Consider the following 19,220-nt stretch of genomic DNA (forward strand, 5'->3'; position numbering starts at 1 on the left):
GATTTAGTGCAATTGCCTGAAGGCAAGAAAGCCATTGGATGCAAGTGGGTGTACAAAGTTAAACATAACAGTGATGGAAGCATAAACAGGTACAAGGCTAGATTGGTAGCCAAAGGATATGCGCAGATATATGGGATTGATTATGAGGAAACTTTCAGCCCAGTTGCCAAGATGGCAACGGTGAGAGTTGTGATAACAGTGGCTGCGTCAAAGCAATGGTCTTTACATTAGATGGATGTAAAGAATGCATTCTTGCATGGGGATTTGCAAGAAGAGGTGTATATGCTGCAGCCACCTGGTTATGAGGATGTGGGTCACCCCGAGCATGTTTACAGGTTAAAGAAAGCCTTGTATGGCTTAAAGCAAGCACCAAGAGCATGGTCTGACAAGATTTTTGAATATCTTGTCACTATTGGCTTTCATGTAGCTAATGCAGATTTCTCGCTGTATGTGAGACATGGTGATAGAGGAGTTGTGCTTGTTGTCATCTATGTAGATGACTTGATCATTACGGGGGACCATGATGCAGAGATCTTTGATGTAAAGATCTTTCTTAGATAGAAGTTCGAAATGAAGGATCTGGGGGAGCTCAGATATTTCTTGGGCATTGAGGTGATTAGGTCACCACATGGTATTGGATTACTGCAGAGACAGTATGGCTTGGACATGTTGTCTAAGTATGGTATGATAGGCTGTAAGCCTATTTCTGTGCCATTGGATCAGAATGGCAAGTTGAGTGCAGATTCAGGAGAGATCTTGGAGGATCCTACTATGTATAGGCGCATAGTAGGAAGCTTGATCTATATGATGATCACCAAACTAGATTTGAGCTATGCTGTTGGGTTGGTGAGGCAGTTTATGCAGGTTCCACGGAAACTGCATTTGGATGCAGTGAGATGCATACTGAGGTATGTGAAGTCTACTTTGCATTGTAGACTATTCTATGAGACTGGGACAGAGATATGTGTACATGGGTACACAGATGCTGATTGGGCTGGTAGTATCTCAGATAGAAGATCTACCAATGGATTCATGTTTTCTTTGGGGAGTGCTGCTGTGACTTGGAGCAGCAAGAAGCAGCCTACGGTTGCTCTATATCCAGTACAGAGGCTGAGTATAGAGGAGCTGCTATGGCAGCATGTGAGGTAGCTTGGTTGAGAAAGCTACTTGTAGATTTGGGTCTATCAGTGAATAGACAAGTTGTCATTTTCTGTGACAACATTAGCAGTATACAGTTGGCCAGGAACCCATTCTTTCATGCTCGTACGAAGCACATAGAGGTTCACTACCACTTCGTCAGAGAGAAGGTCTTAGCAGGAGACCTTGACCTTGTTTATGTCAGCACAAAGGATCAGGTAGCTAACATCTTCACCAAAGCATTGGGTACAGAGAAGCTCCGCAGATTCAGAGCTTCGCTTGGTGTACATGAGATGGAGTTGAGCTCGAGGGGGAGTGTTGAGATATCGAGCTCGTCTAGTGAGGCAGTCGCCACTGATGACCCGCCTGGGGGATAGGCCCCACACTTACACCACTGGCATGGTTGGTGAGATCTTGGGTGATATGCGGCCAGTGGGATGACAGGCTGTGTGACAGCCATTCTAGAGACTGGCATAGTTATAGCGCCAGCTCATTTAGTCGGGTTCACACTATAGAGAACCCGTGTATGTATTTGGTTGAGTACCTTTCATATTGTGTGTACTCTTATTCTTGTATATGGTGTGTTGAGTGTTGAGTGTTGAGTAGAGAAGAAGAAGATTTTCAGCCTCTCACCTTGTGTGTTCTCTATTAGGGTTTTGTGAGTGTGTGTGTGAGCTTGCAAGAGCTCAAGCTCTCTTCCCCCCTGCATCTTTTCAGAAAAGTGTGTGTTTGTTGGATATGCACAGGATCGTAAGGCATACAAATGTTACAATCCACAAACTAGGTAAGTGGTTATCTCATGAGATGTGGTGTTTGATGAACTTGGTAGTTGGTATAAAGCAAAGGATAAGGGTGTCATTGATTCTCTTGAAGCTGATGTGCATGTGAACTTGCCACAAGCAAGTTCTAGTTCTACTTCTATGTCTGGGCCAGCAGAGTCAAAGAGTAGCACTGTACATCCATGGTCAGGACGCTTGAGGCATGATAGTGTGAGCACTGGGAGTAGTGCTGTGGATAAAGGGAAAAAGAAAGTCGAAGGAATTCGAATTACAGGTTATGAGTTGTCAAGTTCAAAGAGTTTAGATGAGGAACTTGGTATACCAATTTTACGCACACCTGGTGCAAGGCAGGATAGATATGTGCCACCACATGCTAGAGTGATAGGTGTTCAGAGTGACCCGCATGCATTGCGAAGATCCCAAAGGGTCAGATATCCAGTTGAGAGGTTGACATATCGTGATTTTGCTATGCATTATGCATATATGACCTCTTTGGTGAAGCATGTGGAACATACATGCTATACAGAAGCTATTGGAAAGCATGTATGGGAAAAGGCAATGGATGTTGAGATGGACCCATTGGTTCATAATGAAACATGGGATTTGGTTGCATTACCACAAGACAAAAATGTTATTGGTTGAAAATGGGTTTACAAAGTGAAATGCAAGTCAGATGGTTCCATTGAACGACATAAAGCAAGATTGGTAGCTAAGGGTTATGCACAAACCCAAGGCTTGGACTATGATGAAACATTTAGTCCAGTGGCAAAGATGGGAACAGCGAGAGCAGTCATTACTATGGTTGCACCAAATGTTTGGGAAATGCATCAAACGGATGTTAAAAATACATTTCTAAATGGTGATCTACAAGAAGAAGTGTATATGGCATAGCCAGAAGGTTATGTACACCCAAAGTATCCCACTCATGTATAGATTGGTAGCTAAGGGTTATGCACAAACCCAAGGCTTGGACTATGATGAAACATTTAGTCCAGTGGCAAAGATGGGAACAGTGAGAGCAGTCATTGCTATGGTTGCAGCAAATGTTTGGGAAATGCATCAAATGGATGTTAAAAATACATTTCTAAATGGTGATCTACAAGAAGAAGTGTATATGGCACAGCAAGAAGGTTATGTACACCCAAAGTATCCCACTCATGTATGCAGATTGAAGAAAGCTTTATATGGTTTGAAGCAAGCATGTAAGATCCCTGTTCCCGCCGAGCAACAGATTCGGGATACTAGCAGCGGAAGTAGTACTTCTCGCGCGGGCCAGGGGTCCCACATTCGGGGCCTCACCCACGGATATCCGGATAAGAGGCTAATCCGTCGGTTGTTCCAAAACCGAACCCGGAAAAACTTCCTTTACCGGAAAGCACGGGCGATTCCACCAGGATACTTTTTACTCTAACGTAGTCAAGATCATTTCTGATCGAGTTGATCCAATTACATCTATAAGATACTTGGTCAGATCAAGGAAGAAACTTGCACTTGGATCATTGGGATCAACGCTTTTTTCCCCATTCAAGAGGCACAGCCGTTGATTCCTATCCATAGAACAGTTACTGTCCGGGATTTATTTTATCTATCGTAAAAACAAAAGTTTGAGTCTCGATTTACGGATCCATCAGTCCAGCCTAACCCCATCCAGTCCCATGGGTTAGCCAACCGCCCAACCGCTGTAGTGATGGGATCCAATTAAGAATTTGGTTAGGTTTTGTCCCGGGTACCAAGGAAAAGAGTTCCAAGGCCCCCTAGCCGGATGTTCATGCAAAATAAAACTAGTCACACCACTCACACACCCAATATGAAATTGCCTTTTCACAGATTCAACCAGTTTAAAACAATCCTTTAATAAAACCATGGTATCACTAATCACCATCTTCCAATTTATCCAGTTGATTCTTAATTTTTCCATCATTCCTTCATCAGAGTATCTATGGCATCATTGGCAACTAGGACGCTCACCACCTGTCCACTCAGGGGCCGTTTCTTAGTTCCTAGCCCTTAATACTCGGCAATATAATTACTTATCAAGATGGACTCTCGTTGAAGATCAGCAAGATCAACCAACGGATCCATATAAGGAGCCATGAACTCATCCATTAAAGACCAGCAAGGTCAATCAACCAGATCCATGCTCGATTTCAGAAAACAACTCCAACTCTGTTCCAATATCTTCCTCGACGCACGCGTGGGTATCCTAGGCGACCCAGAGCCCGAGCACCGTATGGTCAGCACCCTCTAGGATCCTTCGCAGGTGACCTAGCGCTTCACTCATAGGCCGCTTCCTTGGCCCCTCATCCACCGTACCGGAAGCTCACCATTTTAATCGCACCGAGGCTGGTCAAGACCTCGGCCGACCTTGCTACGCGAGACGTCCTTCATTGACTCTCCGTCAGCAGTTGCAACATTATCAGTTAGGTCTCACGACCTTAATCACAAGATAGTCACAATGCTCCCCCAGCAATCTTGACATAAAACAGTCATTTACAAACAGCATTTACAAACAATTTACAATACAGTTTCTATTTTTTCTTTCATTTTTCTACATTATTCCTCATCAATCCACATTACTTATTCCATATTCCATTTATATGTATACTCATCCCCTCACATCATTTTCCATCTCAACACTTCATATTCCTTCACATCACATATCGTATATTCACATTCATACATATATTCACATCTCCACATCCACATCCACATTCACATCCACACATCCACATCTACATCCATACATCTATTTTCACATCCACATCTACATGCACATTCATGCATCCACATCCATACATCCACATCTACATGCACATTCACATCCATACATCTACATCTATATGCGTACATTCTCATCTACATGCATACATCCACATCTCTATGCATACATCCACATCCACATCCACATTCACATTCTCCTCCTACATCTACATCTACATGCATACATCCACCTCCACATTTACATCCACATCTATACATCTACATCTACATGCATACATCCATCTCCACATCCACATCCACATCTACATCTACATGCATACATCCACCTCCACATCCACATCCATATCTATACATCTACATCTACATGCATACATCCACATCCACATCTATACATCTACATCTACATGCCTACATCTACATCTCCATTCACATCCACATCTATACATCTACATCTACATGCATCCATCCACATCTCTATTTACATCCTCATCTATACATCTACTTCTACATGCATACATCCACATCTCCATGCATACATCCACCTCCACATTCACACTCACATCCATACATCTACATCTACATGCAAACATCCACATCTCCATGCATAATAAAATTCTTTTAATTAATCTAGGATGATAGTTCCTAGAATATGGTAGGAAGTCCTCTTTTTATGCTTTGAATGAATTTATTTTATGCGTAATTTCTATAAAAATTTTGCCATAGCTCCGCTACTATGACTGATAAATCTCAATTTTTTTCTAAGGGATAAAGCTTATCATTAAGGAAATAATTAGAATGGTCTCTAATTGGGTCATCAATCCATAATGGATTGAATCATCAATGTGCGTAAACTAAAAGCATAGCAAAAAGCCATTAATTTGGCCTCAAGCATAGCTTAATCTTGGATTAAGGAAAAGCTTTATGAAAAGCTTCATTTGGATTGAGAATGGGTCATGAGTATGACCATTTCTTGAGTGAGAGAGAGAAATTACATAAAAACCATTAGAATTTAAACATAAATGGAAATTAACTTCAATAGCATTTATTAAATTATGTAACTCTTCACTACTATTCACCAATTAACTTCAATAGCATTTAAAAAACCATACCAATTAAACTTCTCAAGCTTGAGAGGGGTTGAGAAGAGAGAATCATTGAGAAATTATAGAAAAGATCAAAATTCAATATACTTACCTTATGATTTGCTTGATTCTTTATTCACGGTAGAGGCCCCCAACCAATCAGTTGGTTTAGTATGTTGATGGAGTCACCAATGGGGATTGAAGAAAGAGAGAAGTATCAAAAACTAGTGAATTATTAAAGAATTCACAGTTCTTGGCTTAGGTGGAGTAACAAAGCATAAGACACTATATATTTTGGCTTAGGTGGAGTAGAGTAACAAAGCATAAGACACTATATGTTTTGGCTTAGGTGGAGTAGAGTAACAAAGCATAAGACACTATATATTTTGGCTTAGGTGGAGTAGAGTAACAAGGCATAAGACTCTATATGTTTTGGCTTAGGTGGAGTAGAGTAACAAAGCATAAGACACTATATGTTTTGGCTTAGGTGGAGTAGAGTAACAAGGCATAAGACTCTATATCTTTTTCAACAAGGGAAGGCTTCTATTTATAGGAAAATTTGAGCTCCTAACCAAACAAACTGATTCTAGAATTTTCCAAGTCAGTTTGGTCACTTTTTGACCATTTTTAGGTCAGTTAAGCTAACTTTTTGGAACTAGACTTGAATGAGGAGAGAGGAGAGATGAAATATCTCAATTTTTTATGAGTTTAAAATTTATTCAAGCATGTGAAATATGCACCTCCTTTAAAGAATTCCCCTTCCTTACATATGTGTCATAATGGAATCATTTTAATATTGCTCATAGTTTTTTACTAATAAGCCTTGTACATTTTCAACTCTTCATCTTATGTGAGCATTTAAGGGACTCCCCTTCCTTACATATGTGTCATAATAAAATCATTATTCCCAAAATATCTCATATTTTTAATATTGCTCATAGTTTTTTATTAATAAACCTTGTACATTTTCAACTCTTCATCTTATGTGAAATATGCACCTCCTTTAAAGAACTCTCCTTCCTTACATATGTGTCATAATGGAATCATTTTAATATTGCTCATAGTTTTTTTACTAATAAACCTTGTACATTTTCAACTCTTCATCTTATGTGAGCATTTAAGGGACTCCCCTTCCTTACATATGTGTCATAATAAAATCATTATTCCCAAAATCTCATATTTTTAATATAGTTTTTTATTAATAAACCTTGTACATTTTCAACTCTTCACCTCATGTGAGCATTTACTCATTTTTGGGTATTTTCTTTTTACAATTTGGATTTATCTCCTCCCTACACATGGATTGATGCTATTGGCCCATAGGAACCTTAATTGGACCATAGTCTAAAGATTTATGAAAATCTAGACCCTTAGGCTAAGGTTCTTTATACCTATTTCCAATTAATTCCAATTGCACATTGGAAAATTCTTTTTAAATTTCTGTTTCAGGGGAACTCATCTGAATTATAAGAGATATTTTTCTATCCAAAAATATTCAAAATCTGAATATTCTCTCTCTAGAATATTTTCTCTCTCTAGGTTAAAACAGTCACAAACAAGATCTCTTATATTTTAGAAAACGAATTGATTACAGGGGAATATACTAGACATCAAAAAGGGATTGGGGGAGGAATCTTACATTCTACCCCACTTAAAAAACGCGAGATGTCCTCATCTCGCAACTTGGGATAATTTCGCAAGATGCACGAATATGAGACTTAGAGAAAAATTTTAATCAAGATTAACCACCAAGAAAAGTCTTAAAGAGGGCAAGATAAGAACAAGATTTAAACTTTATTAATTCTCGAAACTTATACAGTAAAGATAGAAGAACTCTTTACACTTCCATAAGCCCGTCCATCATATGGTCACAAAAGCAGTCCTCACAAGCTGCACAAGTATAGGGTAACTCATCTATGGGAATGATTCTGCTGGTTATTGCCGCACCTATCTCAGTGGTATGAGGTGATCTAACAAAAGGACCTCTGAGAGGTAAGCCAAAAACGGGGTAAAGGCATATCTGAGTCATGAGGAAGAAAACATGCCAGTAAGAAGACCCGCTCAGAAAACCCAAAATGCCTTGATCTCATGACACAGTAGTATCGGGAACCCAAACCCAAAGCTTCAATAACCATGGCCAAGCGGACATTGTTACGAAAGTGTTGCTGACCCCAGGGTGTTACCCTAGTTATGTTTTGATAGGTCCGCCATTTGGTCTGCGCTACAGAAGTTCCTAGGTGAGGAAAAAGTGAGCGCTCATACTGTTCTATAAAGTCTTTCTTCACAGACTCTCTTGCGTCTTGAAGGTGATAAGAAAGAAAGGAGATTGATGGGAGTAAGATTACTGTGAGCGACAAGTAAAAGTTACGACTTATATAAAGGGATAAAACTAATTCCTGTTGCCAAGCCATGAAGGAGATTAAGAAAGAAAGGAGATTGATGGGAGTAAGATTACTGTGAGCGACAAGTAAAAGTTACGACTTATATAAAGGAAGGAGCTAGCGTAACCTAGAAGCCAACGGTAACTTGCCACTGAAGTTTTACCGTCTTTCCATGATTTGTGTTTGACACATTTTTCTATAGAAGGCATTAAGAATTTTGAGATGAGGAGATAAAAGAAATTGTAGGCTAAGTCACCTACTTTCATTGAATTCAGATATAAGGATCACAATATCTGGGGGATAACTTCTTATACTCCCCAAGAGATAAAGAACTTCTTTTGGGCCGTACTCGAATGAAAACCAAAACCTTGGTATCCAAAACACCGATTCTCACTTCTAAACTCATTGTTCTAAATCCTTAAAACAGGCGTGACTCCTGAGAAGTATTCTAGGAAAAGGGTCTTCCTTTTTTAAACAAAAATTTTATTTTATTTTAGAGAGGGAATAATTATAAGATCAGAAAGGAAGATTCTTACTCCAGTATACCTCGAAGGTTGGGGAGGAATCTTACATTCTACCCCACTTAAAAAGTGCGAGATGTCCTCATCTCGCAAGGTAGAGGACAGCTCTTTTTCTTAAGATCCAATTTTATTCTGGGTTCCTTATATTCTGGTCAACCCAACAGAACACTGGGATAAATATCCCTTATATAGAACTCATCATTAAATAACAATTCATTCAGATCATCATTCATATCTTTAACATGATAAAGGTCCATTAGACCGAATAGTTTCCTTCGGAACATTCCTCCCCACGGAAGTTTTAGTCAAGCAAGTTCTCAATTTGACATCCCTTAACTTGATCTACCGATCAAGTATTAACAGTAGCAATCTGACAGCACAATCCACTAATCTCATAGTGATTTGCTGAATTCGTTATCATCATTCTAGTTATGAATATCATCACAGGGACTCGTCCCATTCCCCCTCATTGTGGTTTCATTATATTTCAACTAATTTTTAAAAATCAACATTTTTTTTTCAATCAGCATTTTCAATTAGAATCCAAATCAATTCATCAATTCTCAGACAGAATTAAAAATCATATCAATCACATTCGAAATCATCATCTGGATAGCATTAACGCTTATAATTTCAAGTCTTAGATTTACTCGTATATACTGTCAGTAAAGAGCTGCAGTATACTCTCGGTATATACGCGTAGTCACGGCCCTTGGAATTATAAGGTAAATACTATCATGTCTAGGCCTCAAGCAAGTCAGGGATTCTATATAATTGCGGTACTTCCATCTGAAGAACCGATTACCAAATTATGAATTTCAGTTTGAATATCAAATTGTATGAATTATATCACACAATTATAACCTTTTTGTGTTTCTTGATAAATTTTTGACATATTTGTCTTCTCAGTTGATGTTTATTAACCAAATGCTCTGATACCAACTGTAAGATCCCTGCTCCCGCCGAGCAACAGATTCGGGATACTAGCAGCGGAAGTAGTACTTCTCGCGCGGGCCAGGGGTCCCACATTCGGGGCCTCACCCACGGATATCCAGATAAGAGACTAATCCGTCGGTTGTTCCAAAACCGAACCCGAAAAAACTTCCTTTACCGGAAAGCACGGGCGATTCCACCAGGATACTTTTTACTCTAACGTAGTCAAGATCATTTCTGATCGAGTTGATCCAATTACATCTATAAGATACTTGGTCAGATCAAGGAAGAAACTTGCACTTGGATCATTGGGATCAACGCTTTTTTCCCCATTCAAGAGGCACAGCCGTTGATTCCTATCCATAGAACAGTTACTGTCCGGGATTTATTTTATCTATCGTAAAAACAAAAGTTTGAGTCTCGATTTACGGATCCATCAGTCCAGCCTAACCCCATCCAGTCCCATGGGTTAGCCAACCGCCCAACCGCTGTAGTGATGGGATCCAATTAAGAATTTGGTTAGGTTTTGTCCCGGGTACCAAGGAAAAGAGTTCCAAGGCCCCCTAGCCGGATGTTCATGCAAAATAAAACTAGTCACATCACTCACACACCCAATATGAAATTGCCTTTTCACAGATTCAACCAGTTTAAAACAATCCTTTAATAAAACCATGGTATCACTGATCACCATCTTCCAATTTATCCAATTGATTCTTAATTTTTCCATCATTCCTTCATCAAAGTATCTATGGCATCATTGGCAACTAGGACGCTCACCACCTGTCCACTCAGGGGCCGTTTCTTAGTTCCTAGCCCTTAATACTCGGCAATATAATTACTTATCAAGATGGACTCTCGTTGAAGATCAACAAGATCAACCAACGGATCCATATAAGGAGCCATGGACTCATCCATTGAAGACCAGCAAGGTCAATCAACCAGATCCATGCTCGATTTCAGAAAACAACTCCAACTCTGTTCCAATATCTTCCTCGACGCACGCGTGGGTATCCTAGGCGACCCAGAGCCCGAGCACCGTATGGTCAGCACCCTCTAGGATCCTTCGCAGGTGACCTAGCGCTTCACTCATAGGCCGCTTCCTTGGCCCCTCATCCACCGTACCGGAAGCTCACCATTTTAATCGCACCGAGGCTGGTCAAGACCTCGGCCGACCTTGCTACGCGAGACGTCCTTCATTGACTCTCCGTCAGCAGTTGCAACATTATCAGTTAGGTCTCATGACCTTAATCACAAGATAGTCACAATGCTCCCCCAGCAATCTTGACATAAAACAGTCATTTACAAACAGCATTTACAAACAATTTACAATACAGTTTCTATTTTTTCTTTCATTTTTCTACATTATTCCTCATCAATCCACATTACTTATTCCATATTCCATTTATATGTATACTCATCCCCTCACATCATTTTCCATCTCAACACTTCATATTCCTTCACATCACATATCGTATATTCACATTCATACATATATTCACATCTCCACATCCACATCCACACATCCACATCTACATCCATACATCTATTTTCACATCCACATCTACATGCACATTCATGCATCCACATCCATACATCCACATCTACATGCACATTCACATCCATACATCTACATCTATATGCGTACATTCTTATCTACATGCATACATCCACATCTCTATGCATACATCCACATCCACATCCACATTCACATTCTCCTCCTACATCTACATCTACATGCATACATCCACCTCCACATTTACATCCACATCTATACATCTACATCTACATGCATACATCCATCTCCACATCCACATCCACATCTACATCTACATGCATACATCCACCTCCACATCCACATCCATATCTATACATCTACATCTACATGCATACATCCACATCCACATCTATACATCTACATCTACATGCCTACATCTACATCTCCATTCACATCCACATCTATACATCTACATCTACATGCATCCATCCACATCTCTATTTACATCCTCATCTATACATCTACTTCTACATGCATACATCCACATCTCCATGCATACATCCACCTCCACATTCACACTCACATCCATACATCTACATCTACATGCAAACATCCACATCTCCATGCATAATAAAATTCTTTTAATTAATCTAGGATGATAGTTCCTAGAATATGGTAGGAAGTCCTCTTTTTATGCTTTGAATGAATTTATTTTATGCGTAATTTCTATAAAAATTTTGCCATAGCTCCGCTACTATGACTGATAAATCTCAATTTTTTTCTAAGGGATAAAGCTTATCATTAAGGAAATAATTAGAATGGTCTCTAATTGGGTCATCAATCCATAATGGATTGAATCATCAATGTGCGTAAACTAAAAGCATAGCAAAAAGCCATTAATTTGGCCTCAAGCATAGCTTAATCTTGGATTAAGGAAAAGCTTTATGAAAAGCTTCATTTGGATTGAGAATGGGTCATGAGTATGACCATTTCTTGAGTGAGAGAGAGAAATTACATAAAAACCATTAGAATTTAAACATAAATGGAAATTAACTTCAATAGCATTTATTAAATTATGTAACTCTTCACTACTATTCACCAATTAACTTCAATAGCATTTAAAAAACCATACCAATTAAACTTCTCAAGCTTGAGAGGGGTTGAGAAGAGAGAATCATTGAGAAATTATAGAAAAGATCAAAATTCAATATACTTACCTTATGATTTGCTTGATTCTTTATTCACGGTAGAGGCCCCCAACCAATCAGTTGGTTTAGTATGTTGATGGAGTCACCAATGGGGATTGAAGAAAGAGAGAAGTATCAAAAACTAGTGAATTATTAAAGAATTCACAGTTCTTGGCTTAGGTGGAGTAACAAAGCATAAGACACTATATATTTTGGCTTAGGTGGAGTAGAGTAACAAAGCATAAGACACTATATGTTTTGGCTTAGGTGGAGTAGAGTAACAAAGCATAAGACACTATATATTTTGGCTTAGGTGGAGTAGAGTAACAAGGCATAAGACTCTATATGTTTTGGCTTAGGTGGAGTAGAGTAACAAAGCATAAGACACTATATGTTTTGGCTTAGGTGGAGTAGAGTAACAAGGCATAAGACTCTATATCTTTTTCAACAAGGGAAGGCTTCTATTTATAGGAAAATTTGAGCTCCTAACCAAACAAATTGATTCTAGAATTTTCCAAGTCAGTTTGGTCACTTTTTGACCATTTTTAGGTCAGTTAAGCTAACTTTTTGGAACTAGACTTGAATGAGGAGAGAGGAGAGATGAAATATCTCAATTTTTTATGAGTTTAAAATTTATTCAAGCATGTGAAATATGCACCTCCTTTAAAGAATTCCCCTTCCTTACATATGTGTCATAATGGAATCATTTTAATATTGCTCATAGTTTTTTACTAATAAGCCTTGTACATTTTCAACTCTTCATCTTATGTGAGCATTTAAGGGACTCCCCTTCCTTACATATGTGTCATAATAAAATCATTATTCCCAAAATATCTCATATTTTTAATATTGCTCATAGTTTTTTATTAATAAACCTTGTACATTTTCAACTCTTCATCTTATGTGAAATATGCACCTCCTTTAAAGAACTCTCCTTCCTTACATATGTGTCATAATGGAATCATTTTAATATTGCTCATAGTTTTTTTACTAATAAACCTTGTACATTTTCAACTCTTCATCTTATGTGAGCATTTAAGGGACTCCCCTTCCTTACATATGTGTCATAATAAAATCATTATTCCCAAAATCTCATATTTTTAATATAGTTTTTTATTAATAAACCTTGTACATTTTCAACTCTTCACCTCATGTGAGCATTTACTCATTTTTGGGTATTTTCTTTTTACAATTTGGATTTATCTCCTCCCTACACATGGATTGATGCTATTGGCCCATAGGAACCTTAATTGGACCATAGTCTAAAGATTTATGAAAATCTAGACCCTTAGGCTAAGGTTCTTTATACCTATTTCCAATTAATTCCAATTGCACATTGGAAAATTCTTTTTAAATTTCTGTTTCAGGGGAACTCATCTGAATTATAAGAGATATTTTTTATCCAAAAATATTCAAAATCTGAATATTCTCTCTCTAGAATATTTTCTCTCTCTAGGTTAAAACAGTCACAAACAAGATCTCTTATATTTCAGAAAACGAATTGATTACAGGGGAATATACTAGACATCAAAAAGGGGTTGGGGGAGGAATCTTACAAAGCACCTCATGCTTGGAGTGATAAGATGAGCATATATCTTATCTCCCTTGGATTTCAGGTTATGTACACCCAAAGTATCCCACTCATGTATGCAGATTGAAGAAAGCTTTATATGGTTTGAAGCAAACACCTCGTGCTTGGAGTGATAAGATGAGCAGATATCTTATCTCCCTTGGATTTCAGGTTTCTACAGCAGATTCTTTACTCTATGTGAAGAAAACAGATCATGGGATTGTTTTACTTGTCATCTATGTGGATGACTTGATTATCACAGGTGATCATGGTACAGATGTGATGCATGTCAAGAAAGCATAGAGTGGGCAGTTTGACATGAAAGACTTGGGTGAGTTGGCATACTTTCTTGGAATTGAAGTGATCAAAGACCATGCAGGTACATGGTTAGTGCAATGCCAATATGCATTGGATATGTTAGCAAAATATGGCATGACAGGGTGTAAGCCAATGAGTATACCTTTGGAGCAGAATGTGAAGTTGCAGGCTGATTTTGGTGAGGAGTTGTATGATCCATCTATGTACAGAAAGATGGTTTGGTAGTCTCATTTACATGACTATCACATGCCCAGATTTGAGTTATGCTGTGGGGCTAGTAAGCCAGTTTATGTAGAGCCCCAGAAAACCACATTTGGATGCAGTGAGACGCATTATGCGAGACCACTGCACATTATGGTCTTCTTTATGAGAATGGTAAAGGCTTGGATATACATGGCTACACAGATGCTGATTGGGCAGGTAGCTCATATGATAGGAGGTCTACTAGTGGTTATGCCTTTACACTTGGAAGTGCCATGGTGAGTTGGAGTAGCAAGAAGCAACCTACTGTTGCTTTATCCAATACACAGAGGCTGAGTACAAGGGTGCATCCATTGCTACTTGTGAAGGAATATGGTTAAAGAATCTCTTGGCTAATTTGGGTGAGCCTATTGATGACAAAGTTGCCATTCATTGTGACAACATGAGCAGCATACAGTTGGCCAAGAATCCAGTGTTTCATGCGCGGACCAAACACATAGAGGTCCATTATCACTTTGTCAGAGAGAAAGTGCTGGATGGTACAGTGGATCTACAGTATGTGAAGACTGAAGAGCAGATGGCTCACATCTTTACAAAGCCACTTTGCAGCAGAGAGAAGTTTGAGTACTTCCGTACTATGTTGGGAGTACATGGGATGAGCTTGAGAGCTTTGATATCCCAAGCTCATCTACGAGTACTTTCGTACTATGTTGGGAGTACATGGGATGAGCTTGAGGGGGAGTGTTGAGAGCTTTGATATCCCAAGCTCATCTACATCTTCATCTATGGCAGTACATCATGAGCTTGAGAGGGGCTATTGAGATTCAAGCTCATCTACATCTTCATCTATGGCAGTACATCATGAGCTCATCATGAGCTTGAGAGAGGCTATTGAGATTCAAGCTCGATGTCAGTGTGTGCCAGCTGTGCTATGTGCTGGCATGTTAGGTAGGAACATGTGTGAGACATAAATGACCGCGTCCAGCTGGTCATAGTGTGTGGACATTAGCTAGGGTTAGATGTGTGTGGACACAACTTCAGACACTGCATCCTACATAATCACCATTAGACGTGCATAATACTTCTTCAGCCTATATTCATTTACCTTGGAAGCATGTAAAGTCCCATCTAAATCTGCCAATTGATAGGTACCATTTGCAAATCCTTGCATCACCAAGAAAGGTCCTACCCACTTAATTTGAAACTTCTTATGAAAGGAATTATCCAGCCTACTATTATAACGTAATACCAAGTCATCCTTCATAATTCCTTTGCTTTTAATTTTCTTGTTGAACTTCTCCAGCGTCCTTGCCTGCATATCTTCATAATGCTTCAAAGCATTATCCCTGTTCAGCTGTGCTTCTTGTAAATATAACAGCTGCTCTTTAAGGGCATCTTTAGGCTCTTCCAAAAGCTTTTCCAACATTTTAATAGCTGGTATCTCCACCTCAATAGGCAATAATGATTTTGTTCTTGTCTTCTTTGATGATATCTTGGTATACTCAAAGAATGCTATAGATCATGAAGATCATGTGCGCAAGGTCCTGGAAATCTTAAGGAAACACCAATTCTTTTAAGTGTTCTTTCTTTGTTGACTAGGTGGAATACTTGGGATTCATAATATCAAAGGATGGGATTTCTCCTAACCCCACAAAGATCCAAGCAGTCGTAGAATGGCCAAAACCCAAGACAATAAAGGAAGTCAGAGGATTCCTATGACTAACCGGATGGTATAGGATCTTTATACCTAGGTATGCTTAGATAGCATCCCCTTTAACTAACCTTCTCAAGAAGAGTACAATTTTTCAGTGGACTACAATGTGTCAGAGTGCCTTTGATAAGTTGAAGACAACCTTAGTAACCAACCCTATCCTTAAGTTGCCAGATTTCACCAAACCATTTGAGGTAGTTACTGATGCTAGTGGGTTTTCCTTAGGCGGTGCTCTTATGCAGGAAGGTCATGCAGTGACCTACGAATCCAAAAAACTCTTAACACATGAGGGAAATTATGCCGTCCATGACTTGGAGTTACTCTTAATAGTTTATGCTCTGAAGTTGTGGAGACATTATCTTTTGGGACAGAGGTTCACCTTGATGACAGATCATCAAAGTTTGAAGTGGATCTTCACCAAAGGGATCTCAACATGCGTCAAAGGAGATGGATGCAGACCCTGCAAGAATTAGATTTTAAAATTAAGCATCGGTCGGGGAAAGAAAATGTGGGGGCTGATGCACTTAGCAGAAAAGCCTCCTTGCTTGCAATTACAATGGTGTCAAATCTATTGATCAGTGAAGCAAAGGAGAAAATCTTGTAGCAGAGGACAAATTCTTTACCCCTATTGCTAACCTTCTGATGCAGGAAAGCAAGACTCCTAAGAAAATGAGTTGAGTTCTTGGGTAAAAATTGAATGAAGGATGCATGTATTATAATAATCGGCTATGTATTCCCAATGATGAGGGAATAAAGTGAAGAATTCTAAGAGAAGCCCATGATAGCCTAATAGCTGGACATCCAGATTTTATAAAAACCTATATGTCTGTGAAGAATTCTAAGAGAAGCCCATGATAGCCTGATAGATGGACATCCAGAGTTTATAAAAATCTATATGTCTATGAAGAAAATCTTCTTCTGGCCAGGACTCAAAAAGGATGTACTTGATCATGTGCAGAAATGCTTAATGTGTCAGAGAGTAAAGGCAGAGAGAGTCAAGATGCCAGGGACACTGCAGCCTCTAGACATTCCTCAGATGAAGTGGGAATGTATAGTATGGACTTTGTCACTGGATTACCTTCAGTGCAATCAGGTTACAACTCCATTTTTGTGGCAGTTGACAGGCTAACCAAAGTTGCCCATCTAATTCTAGTGAAAGAAATATACACTGCAATGGATGTTGCCAGAGTTTTCCTTAAAGAGATCTTTAGATTATTGCATAGCTTACCCAGGAGGATAGTAAGTGACAGAGATCCCAAATTCACATCGAAATTTTGGACTGCATTCTTTGAAGCAGAAGGAACTTTCTTGGATCTCAGCACATCCTGTCACCCCGAAACAGATGGCCAGACTGAAAGAGTGAATATTGTTGAAAAACAGGTAGAGGGAGAGGAGACACACACACAGGAGTAAACCCTAATATATATTGCAAACCTTAACCATAGAGGGAAGCCATCTCCCTTCTCACACAATGCATAAAGCCATAATCCATAATACACAAGACAGTGTGGTAAGGTGCACATCCTTACCAAACCCAAAGGAGTTTTCATTGTGGTCATGTCCCTGCTTTGTATATCCAGTTGGAACTGATCATATCCCAAATACAGATCACCCATAGAGTATATAGCTTTCCCTGCAAATGCTTCTGCAAACTCATCCACAATCGGACCTGCTCCCACATTCCTGATTGTGACCTTGTTTACAGGTTGCATGTCTTGAATGAAGCGTAATGCTCCATTTTTCTTTGGCACGGTAAACCATCTGTTGGAGTATGGAGCGCATGATGGCTCCAAAATTCCCATCCTGATCTTTTCTTTTAGTAATTCCATCAGCTTTGGCAAGAGAGCTTTTGGTACTGGAATCGGTCGTCGCAGGTTCCAGGGCACATGTGGAACAGTGAAGATCACCATTGGTGCTATTACGCTTGGATCAACACAGCCTATCTCATGCGGCTGAAAAGAAAAGGCCTTCCCATGTTTTACAAGCATCTCCTCAAAGCATTCCTTTTGTAACAGGAAATCCTTGTCACCGATCTTCAGCTCTTTTAGGGTTTCCTGTGTAAACTTATGACCAATTTTCTTTGGATCTCTGAGATTCGGTTGCATAGAGGCTTCATCTATCTTCTCCTTGCTTTCTGGTGGCAGGGGCAAGGCAACTGGTTTCACCTTCTTTGCAACCGTTTTATACTTTGTATCAACTCGAGCATCTGTCCCACAATACATACCTTTGCATTCCACTTCTTCAAATTCCTTGATTACATCATACATACCCACAGACGATACTTTCACCATCTCATTCCCACCCTCTGCAAGCATGAACTTTCCATGGCACAAAGCTCACCCATAGTATCCACAAATGACACCTCATCAAGGACACTTGATATAAACTCATAGTATCCACAAATGACACCTCATCAAGGACACCTGATATAAACTCATCCTTCTCCAAAAGACCACACTGTTCAAAACTTTTTTGTACATTCTGTACATATTGACGCATACCACGCTTCAAATCCTTGCTTTTTACATATGCTACTGACCCATGGCTAGAAAATCCCTGAAAGTTTGCTGAAAAGTTATTTACATTGATTGAGTCGTGCGAGAACTCATTGCCCCTTGTACCATTGCGATCTCGCTTTATAATGGCACCTGGCCAAAATCCTTCATCTCCCTGTAGTTCATCAATTCTCTGTTTATCTTTGGGAGTGACTGTTCTCGAAGAGACTCACAGTTCCTTTCATGGTGGTTAATGCAAACTGTCAAGAACTGAACAGCTTTCTTGCCATCTTTGCTTCTTATTCTTGCATATGCTGAGCCATCATCCAAGACTTTTGTCTCCATCCTCACAGCTGTAATATAGGGTTGCCCAAGGATAAGGGGATACGATGACATCTCCTGGACAAAGAAGTTCTGATCATCTTTCACATCCCCTATAGTTACCCTTACATTTGGACAGGTTGCATAGAGCTCTCTAGATGAGTTATTAGCCGCTTTAATCATCCACCCATGATCTACATCCATTGGCCACTTACATTTGTTGTAGAGGTTTTTAGCCATAAGAGCTTGTAGAGCGGACTTTTCCCTTTACCCTTCTCCTTCTCATGCTTCATCTTTGCTGGCACTTCTTCCATTGATACTTCCTGTGGAGGCTGGTTTTGCCTGTGGGTGGAGGCACATGTGATGGC

The 19,220-nt window shown here is 39.4% G+C and overlaps 1 protein-coding gene across 1 annotated transcript in view; it reads right to left on the reverse strand.

The window, feature by feature from the left end:
• LOC147620296 (uncharacterized) overlaps positions 1–18,351 on the reverse strand; it is a 29,013-nt gene extending 10,662 nt beyond the window's left edge. Inside the window, exon 1 of the mRNA XM_086772615.1 lies at positions 17,706–18,351. Coding sequence (XP_086628741.1) covers positions 17,706–18,351 — 646 coding nt within the window. The remainder of the gene's footprint in view (positions 1–17,705) is intronic.
• Positions 18,352–19,220: the final 869 nt, after the last annotated feature.

Source organism: Cibotium barometz, chromosome 32, assembly GCF_041138505.1.
Source record: "Cibotium barometz isolate CiBa-2024 chromosome 32, ASM4113850v1, whole genome shotgun sequence".
In the NCBI taxonomy this organism is placed as follows: domain Eukaryota; kingdom Viridiplantae; phylum Streptophyta; class Polypodiopsida; order Cyatheales; family Cibotiaceae; genus Cibotium; species Cibotium barometz.